Here is a 14,704-nt window from a genome sequence, read left to right on the forward strand (position 1 = left end):
TGGATAGCCCCCACCCTGCTGCTGGCTGTCTGACTGCATAGCTTTTTTTCTTTGTTTGTTTTTGTTTAGGGTACTTAAAAACCCTACACTGGTTAGCAGCCCTCTTATCAAGTGAAGAGAAAGGGCGGTATCTGGGGCCTTGGCTTTCTCGCCCTGCTAGTGAACTCACACAGATGCTAAACTCGCGGTGCCTTACCTGGCGCTTTGTTCCTGAGGCACTTGGAGTCCCAGAGGTCACGCACACTTCTGCAGAGAGGCTCACACAGTGGCAGGCCCTAGCTTTATATTCCTAGCTAGCTCCTCCTCCCTCCCGCCCTCCTTGCTGATTGACTAGGGGCTGGTCTTCCCAGGTGAGATTTCCCTGAAAGGGGTGCTTGGATTTGCCTAATGGGACTCTTATCAACTCCTAAAGATCAATTGCTATGACCTAAAGGGCAATGACTATGTTAAGTTGCCCTGGCTGGGTGGGAACTGGCCCTTCCTAGGTTCTTACCCTCCTACTTCAGTTCTCTGAGGCTGGACTGTTTTTTAACCTCAAGCTGGTTTTTTATTTGAGTTTAAACTGCACTGGTTTAAGAGTTTTTTGGCTTGGCAGAACTTACACATTAAGTTTTAAATCCTGTTTAGCCCTGCTAAAATCCTGCTTTTATTAAGTGTGCACCTTTATTTGATTGATTGATTGATTGATTGATTGATTGATTGCTCTCACCTAGATCCTGTGTCCTAATTTACTGGAACCTTTAGATTATGTTCTAACTTCGATTAAGTTTAACTTGGGTTAAGTATAGGGTTAATTTAAACCAAGTAGAAAAACTTGCTTTCTACTTTATCCTCCTCTGTTTTATTTATTTTTCCAAGTGCCTGTACCTTGGGCTCTTACTCACAAGTAGGACTCTGCTTCTGCTCAGAGTAGACCTCTATACGCACTTATGTATTTATTTTTATTGCCCTCAGCTAGCTCCTGTGCCCCAACTTGCTGGACCTTAGAATCCCTCTCTCAGGTTAGATTAGGTGCTAACTTAGGTAAAGCTAAATTTCAATGTTGATCTAAGGTTGATTTAAGGTTAGAAGACAAAGAGTTGTAAAGAGTTCTCCTTCTCTTCCTCCTCTCCTCTTCACAACTCAGGGAGTCTTCCCTCTCCTTCTCCAAATCTCAGAGGTCCACTTGCCTTCCCTTTCTCCTCACACAGATGCTAAACTCTGGCACTTTGCTCCCAAGGCACTTGGTGTCCCAGAGGCCACGTGCGCTTCTGCAGAGAGGCGCGAGAGGCTCAGTTTTCTAGACTTACAAACTGAGAGAGCAATTTCTACTGGGTTTGGATGCTGCTGAGCCACCTTTCATTCTGGCACAGCTGGTGTGTGTTTTCTGAGCAAGCCCATTGAAAAGGATGGAGATTGTGTGACTGCTGAGGTCTGCAGATGGCTTCCAGCTCAGGGAGTAAAGAGCTATATGTGCTAGTTCTTTATTTCTATTTTGTGTTTGATATTAATCATCTAGAGCAGAGGTAGGCAACCAATGGATATATTGGAACTACTTAACAAAATGACTAACTGCTGTATGTTCTACTTCCCTCTTCCCTGTTCTTGCCTGCTGGCTCTATTCATCCCCACTCTTCCAGGCACCAGGAGCCTGTCCTCCCACCTCATCAGCTTGGCCTGTTTCAAGGCTACTGGCCATTGTGGCCAGCTCTTCTTCTTCCTGCTGCAACCAGCTCCTGGCTTCTTGTTGCTGGACAGCCCAACCAGCTCCACTCATTCCAATTATGGGCTGCTCTCAACCTCTTGCAGGAGCTCAAGAGAGCCAGTCCTTGCAGCTGCCTGCTGCCTGCTTGCTTGCCCACCCACCTCCCAGCTGATTGGCAACTCTGGCTGCAGCTGCAGCTCTTTGTCTTGCTGCGCCATTCTACAGCAGACCAACAGCCAAGGGTTGCCTTCCTTGGTGGCAGCCAATATTCCATCCCCTTACCTTTATGCCAGTGGGGACCCCAAGTGATCAAAAATAGACTTGCAATCAAACAGTCAATTGCAATCGATGGGTGACTGATCTCTGATCTAGACTATTGCTTCCCAAACTTTTTATTACCAGGTCCCACTTTTAAAAATGATAATCCATCATGAACCACTAGACCAGGAGTGCCCAAACCCTGACCCGGAGGCCACTTGCAGCCCTCGGGGACTCCCAGTCCAGCTTTCGGGGCGCCCCCAATCTCCAATGAGCCTATGGCCCTACGGATACTTGCTGCAGCCCATGCTGGCCTGATGCAACTACTCTCAGCGTGAGGGTGACTGTTCAATCTCTTGTATGAGCTGCCAGACAAGAGCTCCCTCCACTGCTTGCTGTTTAACATGTGTGAGGTAGCAATGGCAGCAAAGACTGGCTTTGCTTTGTGCAAGGCCTTTTATAGACCTTGAGCTATTGCAAGACCTTCATTCATTCATGTAAGTTCCATCTCTAATATATTCATTTATGTAAATTTATTTAAATTGGAAATGTAAATCAATTCTTTTTTTTCCTGGCCCCCAACACAGTGACAGAGATGATGGTGGCCCTCCTGATAAAAAGTTTGGATACCCCTGCACTAGACCAATAAAGAGATCTAGAAAGAAACATTGTATTTAATAATAATAATTAATAGATTGCTAATAATAATCTAATAATAATAGTATAATAATTATAATAATAATCATTTAATAATTTCATTAATCAATTATTATTTTCAATTATTATCATTTTCTGTGATCATTTTCTGTGATCAATTATCAATTATCAATGAATCAATTATTATTCATTAATCAATTATTAAATGATTAAATAATCATTTAATAATAATAATCATTTAATAATTATATTATAATTATTTAATAATATATAATAATTATTATATATTATATATAATAATTATTATATTATATTGCAGAGGGCGAGCAGGGAGCAGGCAAAGGGAAGTATTGCTCTCCCTCTGCAATACCAGGTAGATGAGCCTAGTCAGCCTGGAAAGGCAGCTCATCTAAGAGAAGGAAACTCTGACCTCAAACCTCCACTGCCTTGTGGCTAAATCCAGTTGTGGAAAAAGCTTCAGGAGTCAACCTCGAGGCAAAATCCGGAGCCAGAGTCCCTGAGGCAGTTTGTGGCTGTACACAGTCATGCTCTGGCAACTCCTGTGACGCCACTGGAACCAACCATACTGGCTTCTGTCTTTCCGTTGGACCATTTCAGCGACGTGGAGAGGGGGGATTTGCTGCATGGGTAACAGCCTATCATGCCTTCTCTATCCAGGCTTCGCGCACTGGAGAGGACACTCCAACTTCGCCATACGGCGTCGGCACAACACGGGAAGCAGCAGTTACCGGTTATAAATCTTCGCTTGATTGGCGTAGAGCGTGACGCCAGGGGCTGCTTCCGACGGTGGGAGAGATCATTGCATCTCATTAGGCAGATACCACCTGCCTTAAGCTGGGCAGTCCCCAGTCAGTAAGGTGTTGCCTCGCCACGGTCCGTTAACCTCACAGGGTGCGTGGGGTTTAGGGTGAAAACCGACAAGCGGATCGACAAATCTGCACCATGCAACAGAAAACATAAAACTCCTGCCCTAAAGCTGGGCACCTGGAACGTAAGGACAATGACACCTGGCTTCTCTGATGACCTGCAAGAAATAGACGACGCCCGCAAAACAGCTGTCATCGACATGGAGCTGAGCAGACTGCAGATGGACATCGTCGCCCTTCAAGAGACAAGGCTGCCAGATTCCGGATCTGTCAAGGAGAGAAATTTCTCATTTTTCTGGCAGGGAAAACCACCAAACGAAACCAGGAAACATGGTGTTGGCTTTGCAGTCAGAAATTCCCTGCCGAAGTCCATCATCCCACCTACTGTAGGAAGTGAAAGAATTTTGTCCCTGCAGCTTCAGTCATCAGCAGGACCTGTCACTCTCATCAGTGCTTATGCACCGACTTTGTCGTCTCCAGCAGAAGCCAAAGACAAATTCTATGATGACCTGGCCACCACTATCAAGAAGATCCCCATAAAAGAGCCATTGTTCATCCTCAGTGATTTCAATGCTAGAGTTGGTGCTGATAACAGTTCGTGGCCCACTTGCTTAGGTCAATTCGGCATTGGGAAGATGAACAAGAATGGCCAACGCCTGCTAGAGTTTTGCTGTCATCATGGTCTCTGTGTCAGCAATACGTTCTTCAACACGAAGCCCCAACATAGTGTCTCTTGGAGACACCCAAGATCAAAGCACTGGCACCAGCTCGACCTGATTCTCACCAGACACTCCAGCCTTCCCAGCACCAAGATCACATGCAGCTATCAGAGTGCTGCCTGTGACACTGACCACTCCCTGGTGTGCAGCAGAGTGAAAATGCAAACAAAGCGACTGTATCACATGAAAAAGGAAGGAAGACCTCGCATTGATACCAGTAAGACCTGGGATCAGAGAAAAGTGGAGGAATTTGCACGAGCACCTGAGGAATCTCTTCCAGGCCTGGTCGATGCAAACGCATCCAACAGATGGAAACATTTCAAGAATGCCGTTTACAACACCGCCTTGTCCATATTTGGCAAGAAGACCAACAAGACAGCAGACTGGTTTGAAGCCCACTCTGAGGAGTTGACACCAGTCATTGAGGAAAAGAGGAGAGCTCAAGCAGCACACAAGGCCTGTCCCAGAGAGTGCAACCTGCAGGACCTCAGAGCTGCTCGCAGCAAAGTCCAGCAGACTGCCAGGAGATGTGCTAACGACTACTGGCTTCAGCTCTGCTCCCAGATACAGGTAGCAGCTGACACAGGCAACATCAAGGGGATGTATGACAGTATCAAGCAGGCCCTAGGTCCAACACAGAAGAAAATTGCCCCTCTGAAGTCTGCCACAGGCGAGGTCATCCAGGATCGGGCGCAGCAGATGGAACGCTGGGTGCAGCACTACTCTGAGCTATATTTCAGAGAAAATGTAGTCACTGAAGAAGCACTGAACAACATTGAGTGCCTGCCTGTGCTGGAGGAGCTTGACAGTGAACCAACCCTAGAAGAACTTCACGTGGCCCTGGACTCCCTTGCCTTTGGCAAGGCACCTGGAAAAGACAGCATCCCTGCTGAAGTCCTAAAGTGCTGCAAAGAGATCATCGCTACTGAGCTGCATGAAATCCTCTGTCTCTGCTGGAGAGAAGGTGAAGTACCTCAAGACATGAGGGATGCAAACATCATCACGCTGTACAAGAACAAAGGCGACAGGGGTGACTGCAACAACTACCGTGGCATCTCTCTCCTTAGCATTGTAGGAAAGCTGTTTGCCCGAGTTGCACTAAAGAGGCTCCAGGTACTTGCAGAGAGCGTCTATCCAGAATCGCAGTGCGGATTCCGAGCCAGCAGGTCCACCACTGATATGGTATTCTCCCTTAGACAACTGCAGGAGAAATGCAGGGAACAATGACAGCCACTCTTTATAGCCTTCATAGATCTCACGAAGGCTTTCGACCTGGTCAGCAGGGAGATGGCCTCTTCAAGATACTCCCAAGATTGGATGTCCACCCAGGCTCCTCAGCATCATCAGATCCTTCCACAAGGACATGAAGGGCACTGTTGTCTTCGATGGCTCCACATCAGACCCCTTTGACATCCGAAGCAGTGTGAAGCAGGGCTGTGTTCTTGCACCAACCTTGTTTGGGATTTTCTTCGCTGTCCTGCTGAAGCAGGCCTTTGGAACTGCAACAGAAGGCATCTATCTCCGGACCAGATCAGATGGAAAGCTCTTCAACCTCTCCAGACTGAGAGCAAAGTCCAAAGTCCAGCTGAAATGTCTTCGTGACTTCCTCTTTGCCGACGATGCAGCTGTCACTACCCACTCTGCCAAAGATCTCCAGCAGCTCATGGATCGTTTTAGCAAGGCCTGTCAAGATTTTGGACTGACGATGAGCCTAAAGAAAACACAGGTCATGGTTCAGGATGTGGACTCACCTCCCTGCATTACAATCTCTGCACATGAACTGGAGGTTGTCCATGACTTTGTGTACCTTGGCTGAACGATCTCCGACACTCTTTCTCTCGATACTGAGCTAAACAAACACATTGGTAAAGCAGCTACCACGTTTTCCAGACTCACAAAGAGAGTCTGGTCCAACAAGAAGCTGACAGAACATACCAAGATCCAGGTCTACAGAGCTTGCATCCTGAGTACACTTCTGTACTGCAGCGAGTCATGGACTCTCCGCTCACAACAGGAGAGGAAACTGAACGCTTTCCACATGCTCTGCCTCTGACGCATCCTTGGCATCACCTGGCAGGACAAAGTTCCTAACAACACAGTCCTGGAATGAGCTGGAATCCCCAGCATGTATGTACTGCTGAAACAGAGATGCCTGCGTTGGCTCGGTCATGTTGTGAGAATGGATGATGGCCTGATCTCAAAAGATCTTCTCTATGGTGAACTCGTGCAAGGAAAGCGCCCTACAGGTAGACCACAGCTGCGATACAAGGACATCTGCAAGAGGGATCTGAAGGCCTTAGGAGTGGACCTCAACAAGTGGGAAACCCTGGCCTCTGAGCGGCCCGCTCGGAGGCAGGCTGTGCAGCATGTCCTTTCCCAGGTTGAAGAGACACTTGGCCAACAGTCTGAGGCAGAGAGGCAAAGAAGGAAGGCCCATAGCCAGGGAGACAGACCAGGGACAGACTGCACTTGCTCCCAGTGTGGAAGGGATTGTCACTCCCGAATCGGCCTTTTCAGCCACACTAGACGCTTTTCCAGAAACACCTTTCAGAGCGCGATACCATAGTCTTTTGAGACTGAAGGTTGCCAACATGATATTATGCTAATAATAATCAGAGTCCTGTGCTACCAACATTGCTTAGAGACCTTACATATAGCACAGTATATGTATGTAGACATTTGCTAGACTCTTTTGAGAAATGGAGTTCAAAGGACTGTTCTCCCAAAATTATATAGTCATTCCAGCGTACCCAGAAGGTTGAACGGGAGAGTGAAATATGATGCTAGTGTCTTCAAGGCCAGACAAAAGCTTGAATCGAGGTTCACATGTAAGCTATGTCATGCCAGTTGTTTAAGAAAATAGGAAAATGTGACATTTTAATTTGGGGTATAATTTTGGAGGTGTGGTAACTAGGATTCAGGAGCTAAGTGGGAAAATAAATCAAACTAAATAGGTGCAAACATAAAGGCAGCAAGGCAGAAATTGGACAGGGGGCTGATTCTGAGGAGAATTAGAGCTCAAGACTAAACAGGCCTATACAGGTGTGCTCTGAGTAGGACCGGGGTCTACTGAAAGAAAGAGGCACTTGGAAAACAAAAACAGAGGAAGATAAAAGAAGGGGGAGAAGTCAGCTTTTCCTTTTCTACTCTATGTAAATCCACTTTAAACTTAAAGCCAAGTCAACTAATTCAAGTTAAAATTAGTACTTAAATCTGAGGAGGGGAATTTGAAGGTCTAGTTATCTGGGACACAGGCCACAGGAGGTAGGTAGGGAAATATTTATACATACCTAGAAAGAGGCAGAAACAAGATAATTTCTGCTCAGGTATAAAACAGGTTTACTCTAAAATACACCTACTCTGAGTAAAACAGGTCTTAAATAGGTCTACTCTGAATAGGACCAAATTAATTGTAACCAGATTTTACTTGAGAGTAACAGCCCTCCGAAAAAAGAGGAGGATAAGAAGGTGGGAAAACTACACTGTAGTGTTTAAACTACAAATCTCCACAGAGGAATTCCCGCACCTGCCAAGCTTGCAAACAGCCGCCACTCATGGACCCAGGCAGCCAATTGGGCCTGAAGAAGTCACATTGTTTGGCCTCCGCTTCAACGTCAATAAGATGGAGTACATGATGATGGACCCTGATGGGATAATCTGCGTAAACCCTATCAACCTACCACGTGCTGAGACGTTCCAATAACTTGGTTCAACTATCATGTCTGATGGCAGCTTGAGTAATGAGACCACTGCGCAAGTAAATGCAGCCTGGAAAAAGTGGCACATAATGACTGCTGTCCTTTGCAACAAGAAGATCAGTGACCATTTCAAGTTGAAGATCTACCGGACGGTAGAGAGACTATGAGGAGCACATGTCCAGCAATAATAAGGGGAATAAAAAAAGCTTCTTCATATATGTTAGAAGCAGGAAATCTGCCAAAGATGTAGTTGGCCCACTGGACAGCGAAGGAGTGAAAGGGGAAATAAAGAGGAGTTGGAGATGGCAGAGAAATTTACATCTATCTTCACAGCATAAGACCTTGGGCAGATATGACTGCTTGAATGACCCCTCCTGACTAAGGAGAGTCAGATAAAGGTTAAAAAAGCAGACCTCATTGACAAATTAAAGATCAATAAGTCACCGGGCCCTGATGGCATCCACCCGAGAGTTACTAAGGAATTGAAGAATGAAGTTGCTGATCTCTTAACTAAGATATGCAACGTGTCCCTCAAAACGGCCACGGTGCCAGAAGATTGGAGGATAGCAAATGTCACGCCTATCTTTAAAAAGGGAAAGAGGGGGGACCCGGGAAACTATAGGCCGGACAGCCTAACATCCATACCGGGTAAGATGGTGGAATGCCTCATCAAAGATAGGATCTCAAAACACATAGACGAACAGGCCTTGCTGAGGGAGAATCAGCATGGCTTCTGTAAGGGTAAGTCTTGCCTCACGAACCTTATAGAATTCTTTGAAAAGGTCAACAGGCATGTGGATGCGGGAGAACCCGTGGACATTATATATCTGGACTTTCAGAAGGCGTTTGACACGGTCCCTCACCAAAGGCTAATGAAAAAACTCCACAGTCAGGGAATTAGAGGACAAGGTCCTCTCATGAATTGAGAACTGGTTGAAGGCCAGGAAACAGAGAGTGGGTATCAATGGGCAATTTTCACAATGGAGAGAGGTGAAAAGTGGTGTGCCCCAAGGATCTGTCCTGGGACCGCTGCTCTTCAACCTCTTCATAAATGACCAGGAGATAGGGATTAGTAGAAAGTTGGCCAGTTTTGCAGATGATACTAAATATTTTGGGGTATCAAAGACCAGAAGAGATTATACAGAACTCTAGAAGGATCCCTCTAAACTGGGAGAATGAGCAACAAAATGGCAGATGTGTTTCAATATAAGTAAATGTAAAGTAATGCATAAAACTTCAGTACAGTAACTCTTTTGTGAGTTACAAAGAGGTAGTTGAAGCCTGGTTTGCAGGGTGTGGAGGAGGTCGAGGGGAAAGAGGACAAGCTAAGGCACGGTATTGAGCAAGTCTCTGCAGCTGGCCTGAATCCAATTTATGTGAGTGTTCCTCTAAACCAAGCATGACCAAGAATTTTCTGTCATCAGTCTTCGTTGTTAACACGTAAATGGTCTTACTTTAAATCGCTGCGATTACACTGGTAATCTTGTAGATTTGCTTACAGTATTTTGTATTTTCATAAGATGTGACTCTGTATCGTGTACTTTTTTTATTTTAATGTAATATTATGCTTCTACATTCTCAAAATGAGGCAGGCTAAACATCACATTTAATATACAGGTCCAACCTTGTTATACACAGATTTTTTTATACATTTGACTCAACAATGGCCACTGCAAATGAGAAGGAATGTGCTGATCCCTGGAGAAGGGGAAAAATGCATCCTTTTAAAATGCTTTTCTTACTGTTGTGGAGATTTTTATCTCAACATGATAAGAAGGGCCCTTTAAATTAAAGGAAAACAGTCCTTTACAATAGTTAGAGAGAAAGCAGCCAGCTGACAATCCATCAATCATTCTCTCTGCAAGCCACCCCTCCCCTTCTCTCTGAACACTTGAAAGAAAGATAATCCTTTCTAAGCCCCTGGAGAGAGTCTGTTGAATTATCATCTTAATGATTCTATCTCAACATCACAAAGGTCAGAAAAGCTGTTTTAAAATCACTTGAGCAAAGAGACTTTGTTTTTATTTGCTATAGTGTGATTTTTGCCATCCACATGAGTTCTGGGACCAGAACCCACAGGAACAATGAGACTCAACCTAGTCCCTTCGGCTTACTTGTTCATTGACTAAAAAGGAGGAGAGAACAGTTGGAGAAATCAGTATACATACCCTCAAGGAAAAGAGCAGAGACACTGGGTGTCTCTCTTTAGCAATAATATAGTGGGTAAATATATTATGAATATTTTCATATCAAATAGGGAGACATCTAAGAGAAGGAAAACTCTGATTCCAAACCTCCACTGCCTTGTGGCTACATCCAGTTGTGGAAAAGGCTTCAGGAGTCAACCTCGAGGCAAAATCAGGAGCCGGAGTCCCTCAGGCAGTTCATGGCTGCACACAGTCATGTTCTGGCAACTCCTGCGACGCCGCTGGAACCAACCGTATTGGTTTCTGCCTTTCCATTGGATCATTCCAGCGACGTGGAGAGGGGGGATTTGCTGCATGGATAACAGCCTATCCTCCATACCTTCTTTACCCAGGCTTCGCGCACTGGAGAGGACACTCCAACTTCGCCATACATCTGCAAGAGGGATCTGAAGGCCTTAGGAGTGGACCTCAACAAGTGGGAAACCCTGGCCTCTGAGCGGCCCGCTTGGAGGCAGGCTGTCCAACATGGCCTTTCCCAGTTTGAAGAGACACTTGGCCAACAGTCTGAGGCTAAGAGGCAAAGAAGGAAGGCCCATAGCCAGGGAGACAGACCAGGAACACACTACACTTGCTCCCAGTGTGGAAGGGATTGTCACTCCCAAATCGGCCTTTTCAGCCACACTAGACGCTGTTCCAGAACCACCTTTCAGATCGCGATACCATAGTCTTTCGAGACTGAAGGTTGCCAACATGATGACCCTCTTCATGGCTCACTTGAGTCTGTTCACTGATCTGACTTGCTCAGGATTGTGTCTGTCCAGGCAGAGAGGATTACTCAAGGCAGAGAGATACTCAGGTCCCTTCTGGAAGAAAGGCAGGGTAGAAATATGTAAGTAAGTAAGTAAGTAAGTAAGTACACACGCACACGCATGCACGCGCGTGCACGCACACACACACACACACAATGTTCACAGTGGAGATAGGTAGACTTTGCTGCCCCCATGACCCAGAAGAAATTGCAGTGATGTCATTATCACTGCAATTACTTCTGCATTGCCTCCTGCTTCCCCCTTTGAAAAAAGGGAGGTGGTGTTTCCAGCTCTGATAGAGACTTTTTCACTGCTGCTAAGCAGTGCAAAAGCACCCATTGGAGCTGTTTTGCACCATAAGAACAAAAAGAACAGCCCCACTGGATCAGGCCATAGGCCCATCTAGTCCAGCTTCCTGTGTCTCACAGCGGCCCACCAAATGCCCCAGGGAGCACACCAGATAACAAGAGACCTGCATCCTGGTGCCCTCTGTTGCATCTGGCATTCTGACATAGCCCATTTCTAAAATCAGGAGGTTGCACATACACATCATGGCTTGTACCCTGTAATGGATTTTTCCTCCAGAAACCTGTCCAATCCCCTTTTAAAGGCGTCCAGGCAGGTCGCCATCACCACATCCTGTGGCAAGGAGTTCCACAGACCAACCACATGCTGAGTAAAGAAATATTTTCTCTTGTCTGTTCTAACTCTCCCAACACTCAACCTCAAAAGAGGTGAGCGCCACTTCCAGCCGGCTATCCAACCTTTCTGAGGACCACCCTCTTAACCTCTTCTTTCTATAAAGGAGAGGAGAGAAGGGTGGCCGCATTTAGGAATTGTGTCAACAGTGGCTGCAGGAGCACAGACATTGTTGGCGCAGTTCCTTGCTGATCTGAGGGCTGTCTTCTTCTTCTTCCCTTCCAGAAAAGCCCTCAGTTCAGCGTGGCCAGTGGCTGTGCTCTTGCAGCCACTGTCAGTGTAGTCCGTGACCACGCGAAAAAACCCGTGGCAAGGGAGCAGGTTGCAAAGCTGCTCCCCAGGCTTGGCACCTGGGGTATGCAGCTGGGGTATTTGCCCATATTGCCCCCCTGGGTATGCTACTGTCTGCAGCAGTAGAAAAATCCCCAGTGCATGTGTGTCTGTGTGTACATGTTATCTTCAACCTGGCTAAAGCATATAAATCCTCATGCCTCAACTGCTCTCCATTTGCAAGCTGTAAACTTTCTGCTTCTCTCTCTCCCCCCCTCTACAGAAGTGTCTTCGGCTCAATCTCGATGTCCCTGTCTGGATCTCCAAACAGCGCATTCTTTGTATCCTCAACCACAGCCTGAAGGATGTCCTGAACTATGGCCTCTTCCAGCCAGCCTTCAATGGCAGGGCTGGGAAGTTCCTGGATGAAGAGCGGTTGCTGAGGGACTACCCCCTGAACCCAGAAACCCCAATCCCTTACCTGGAGGTAACAGCCTTATTGCATACTATCCTTTCACTAGATTCCAGGCAGTTCCCTCTAATCTCTCACCCCCAGATTGTGTATAGTTGGCCTGCAATAGGCTGGAATTGCAATGAAGCTCTTGAGAGAGGGGAATGTACTGCCTTGTTGGAGAAAGGCAGCACAAGGCTGAGGAGGATAAAGGCGCAGGGCAAACCTTGATACATCCTGTGCATGGCAGGCTACATAACATGCAAGGCAATTTATACCCAGGATAGGGCTACCTGGATTTTACTCCACCAGTCTGTCGGTTGGTTGGTTGTTTGGGATTTGCATGATCCTCTTCCTGCTGGCTAGTTGCAATCTGGTTTTGCTGGAGCTGTATCTACTTCTTGGCAGAAGGGGAGACTCTGCTGTGCAGCTTGGATCCAGTCCTGCTCCCAGAGAGTGTATCTTCTTGCTTTTGGAAGACCCTCTCTCAAATTCGTGCCACATTTCTCTGAGAGCCCCTTTGGTGAAATTTAAGTGTGGCACCATATCTACTATCCAAATTGTATAAAGTTGCAACAAGGCCATGCAATACGTCCCCATTACACCATGATACCTGCCTTCCTTTGGCCATTGCCCCCTTGAAGTCACAGCTCTCCCATTTCAGCTCCATCAGGCCAAGTATAGCAGAATGAGCCCACTCCTTAGTCTGTTCTCGAGCCGGAGGTTGGAACATGGTAATACTACACTCTGAAGCACATCCCTAGTGAAGACTGTGCCCCTGGAAGCATGCTTTATAGTGCTTTATGAACGTATGGTGGGAGCTCCAGGGTGGCTGCTGTACAAACCACCTCCAAGAATGCCCTGAATGCTATAGAAGTTGCAGCACCCCTTAGTGAATGAGCAACTATGTCCTGTGGCAGCTCCATCCTATGAGCCTTGTAGGCCTTTACCCATTTCCCATACCCATCTGGAGATGGTGGATGGTGAAACCTGAAGTCCCTGTTAGTTTGATTTGTATGACAAAAACATAAGTTCCATGTGTCTGTTCAGATACAAGTTCTGGAGATAGAAAGAACTCACTCCCCTGCGTACAGCCAAAGTGTGCCAATCCAACTCCCTTGGATGAGAAGGGTTTGGGCATAAAGGTAGGAGTACAACCACTTCTGATCTGTGAAAAACAGAATTAACTTTGGGGAGGAAGGTTGGGTTGGTGTGGAGAACCATCCTGTCCTCCTGAAACAGACATAGGTCCTACCTATAGAAAAATCTGCCAATTCAGACACCCATATAGCTGATATTTCCATTAAAAAGGCAGTTCTTTTGGAAAAGAATCTATAAAGGAAAGATAGCCATGGGCTTGAAAGGAGTCCATTTGAATACCTTCAGAACTAGATCTAAGTCCCACAAAGGAGCGTTGGTCATTGGAGGAGGGTTGATCAAAGCCACTTCCCTGATGAATTTTCTAACATGAGAATATGAAGATGGGACCCTTGGGATTCCCCAAGATAGATGAAATTGCCAATACCTGTATGCAACACACACACACACACACACACACACACACACACACACACACACACACACACAATACCTGTTTTTTCAGAGAGGCCGTACTCAGATCTTTATCCAGAACCAATTGAAGGAACACTAAGATCTCCCTCATCTTAATTTTCTGTGGTTGGACATGGTTTTGGGAATACCAACCTACCAACACCTTCAAGATAGAATTATAAACTCTGTTGGTAGAGGCCCTCTTATTAGCTAGCAGGGTCTTGAGAACTGGCTCTGAATATCCTAATTTAGACTGTGCTTGTCACTCAACCTCCATGCAGTCAGCTTCAGCACTGCTAACTGAGGATGAATAATGCGACCTTAAGATACCAGGTCCAACCTCAGTGGAAGGTGAATAGACTGGTGTACTGAGAGCTCTGAGGTCAGAAAACCATGAGTGACAGGGCCAGTGGGGTGCCATGAGAAGGACCTTTGTCCCTTCCAGTCTTATCTTTAGTAACACCTTTGGAAGAAGTCTCAAAGGGGAGGGTGACTAATCTGGCCTGGGAGCCTTTGTTGACATCCCAGTGTCACAGCCAGACATTTCTCCTAGCCACTAAAACAGAGGCCATGGATCTTGCAGTAAATTGAATAGAATAAAGAGAAGCATCTGTGAAAAAGGTTGCTGAAAGAGCAGTTTTCTCCAGCATATCTTTGGCATTCTATTCTTTGGATAGAGTCTGTCTTGGATAGATAGATTAGAGTCTGTCTTGGCCAACCCTTCCGCTACCAAAATAGATAGCTGTAGACATCAGGGCAGGTGCCCTGAGGGCCAAAAAAAGATATTTTAAGGCTCTCTTGAGGGTTACCTTTTATCACAAAGGTCCCTTGGTCACCCTTTACCCTCTGATGGTATCTCAGCATGCGAAGACAG

General features: G+C 46.3%; 1 protein-coding gene across 3 annotated transcripts in view; it reads left to right on the forward strand.

The window, feature by feature from the left end:
• Positions 1 to 14,704, forward strand: part of SHANK3 (SH3 and multiple ankyrin repeat domains 3) — a 297,280-nt gene that overhangs the window by 13,636 nt on the left and 268,940 nt on the right. For all 3 annotated transcript variants that reach the window (XM_066634645.1, XM_066634644.1, XM_066634647.1), the window contains exon 2: positions 12,112 to 12,315. In XM_066634645.1, coding sequence (XP_066490742.1) covers positions 12,112 to 12,315 — 204 coding nt within the window. The remainder of the gene's footprint in view (positions 1 to 12,111; positions 12,316 to 14,704) is intronic.

The sequence above is a fragment of the Tiliqua scincoides genome, chromosome 7, assembly GCF_035046505.1.
Source record: "Tiliqua scincoides isolate rTilSci1 chromosome 7, rTilSci1.hap2, whole genome shotgun sequence".
Classification (NCBI taxonomy): Eukaryota; Metazoa; Chordata; class Lepidosauria; order Squamata; family Scincidae; genus Tiliqua; species Tiliqua scincoides.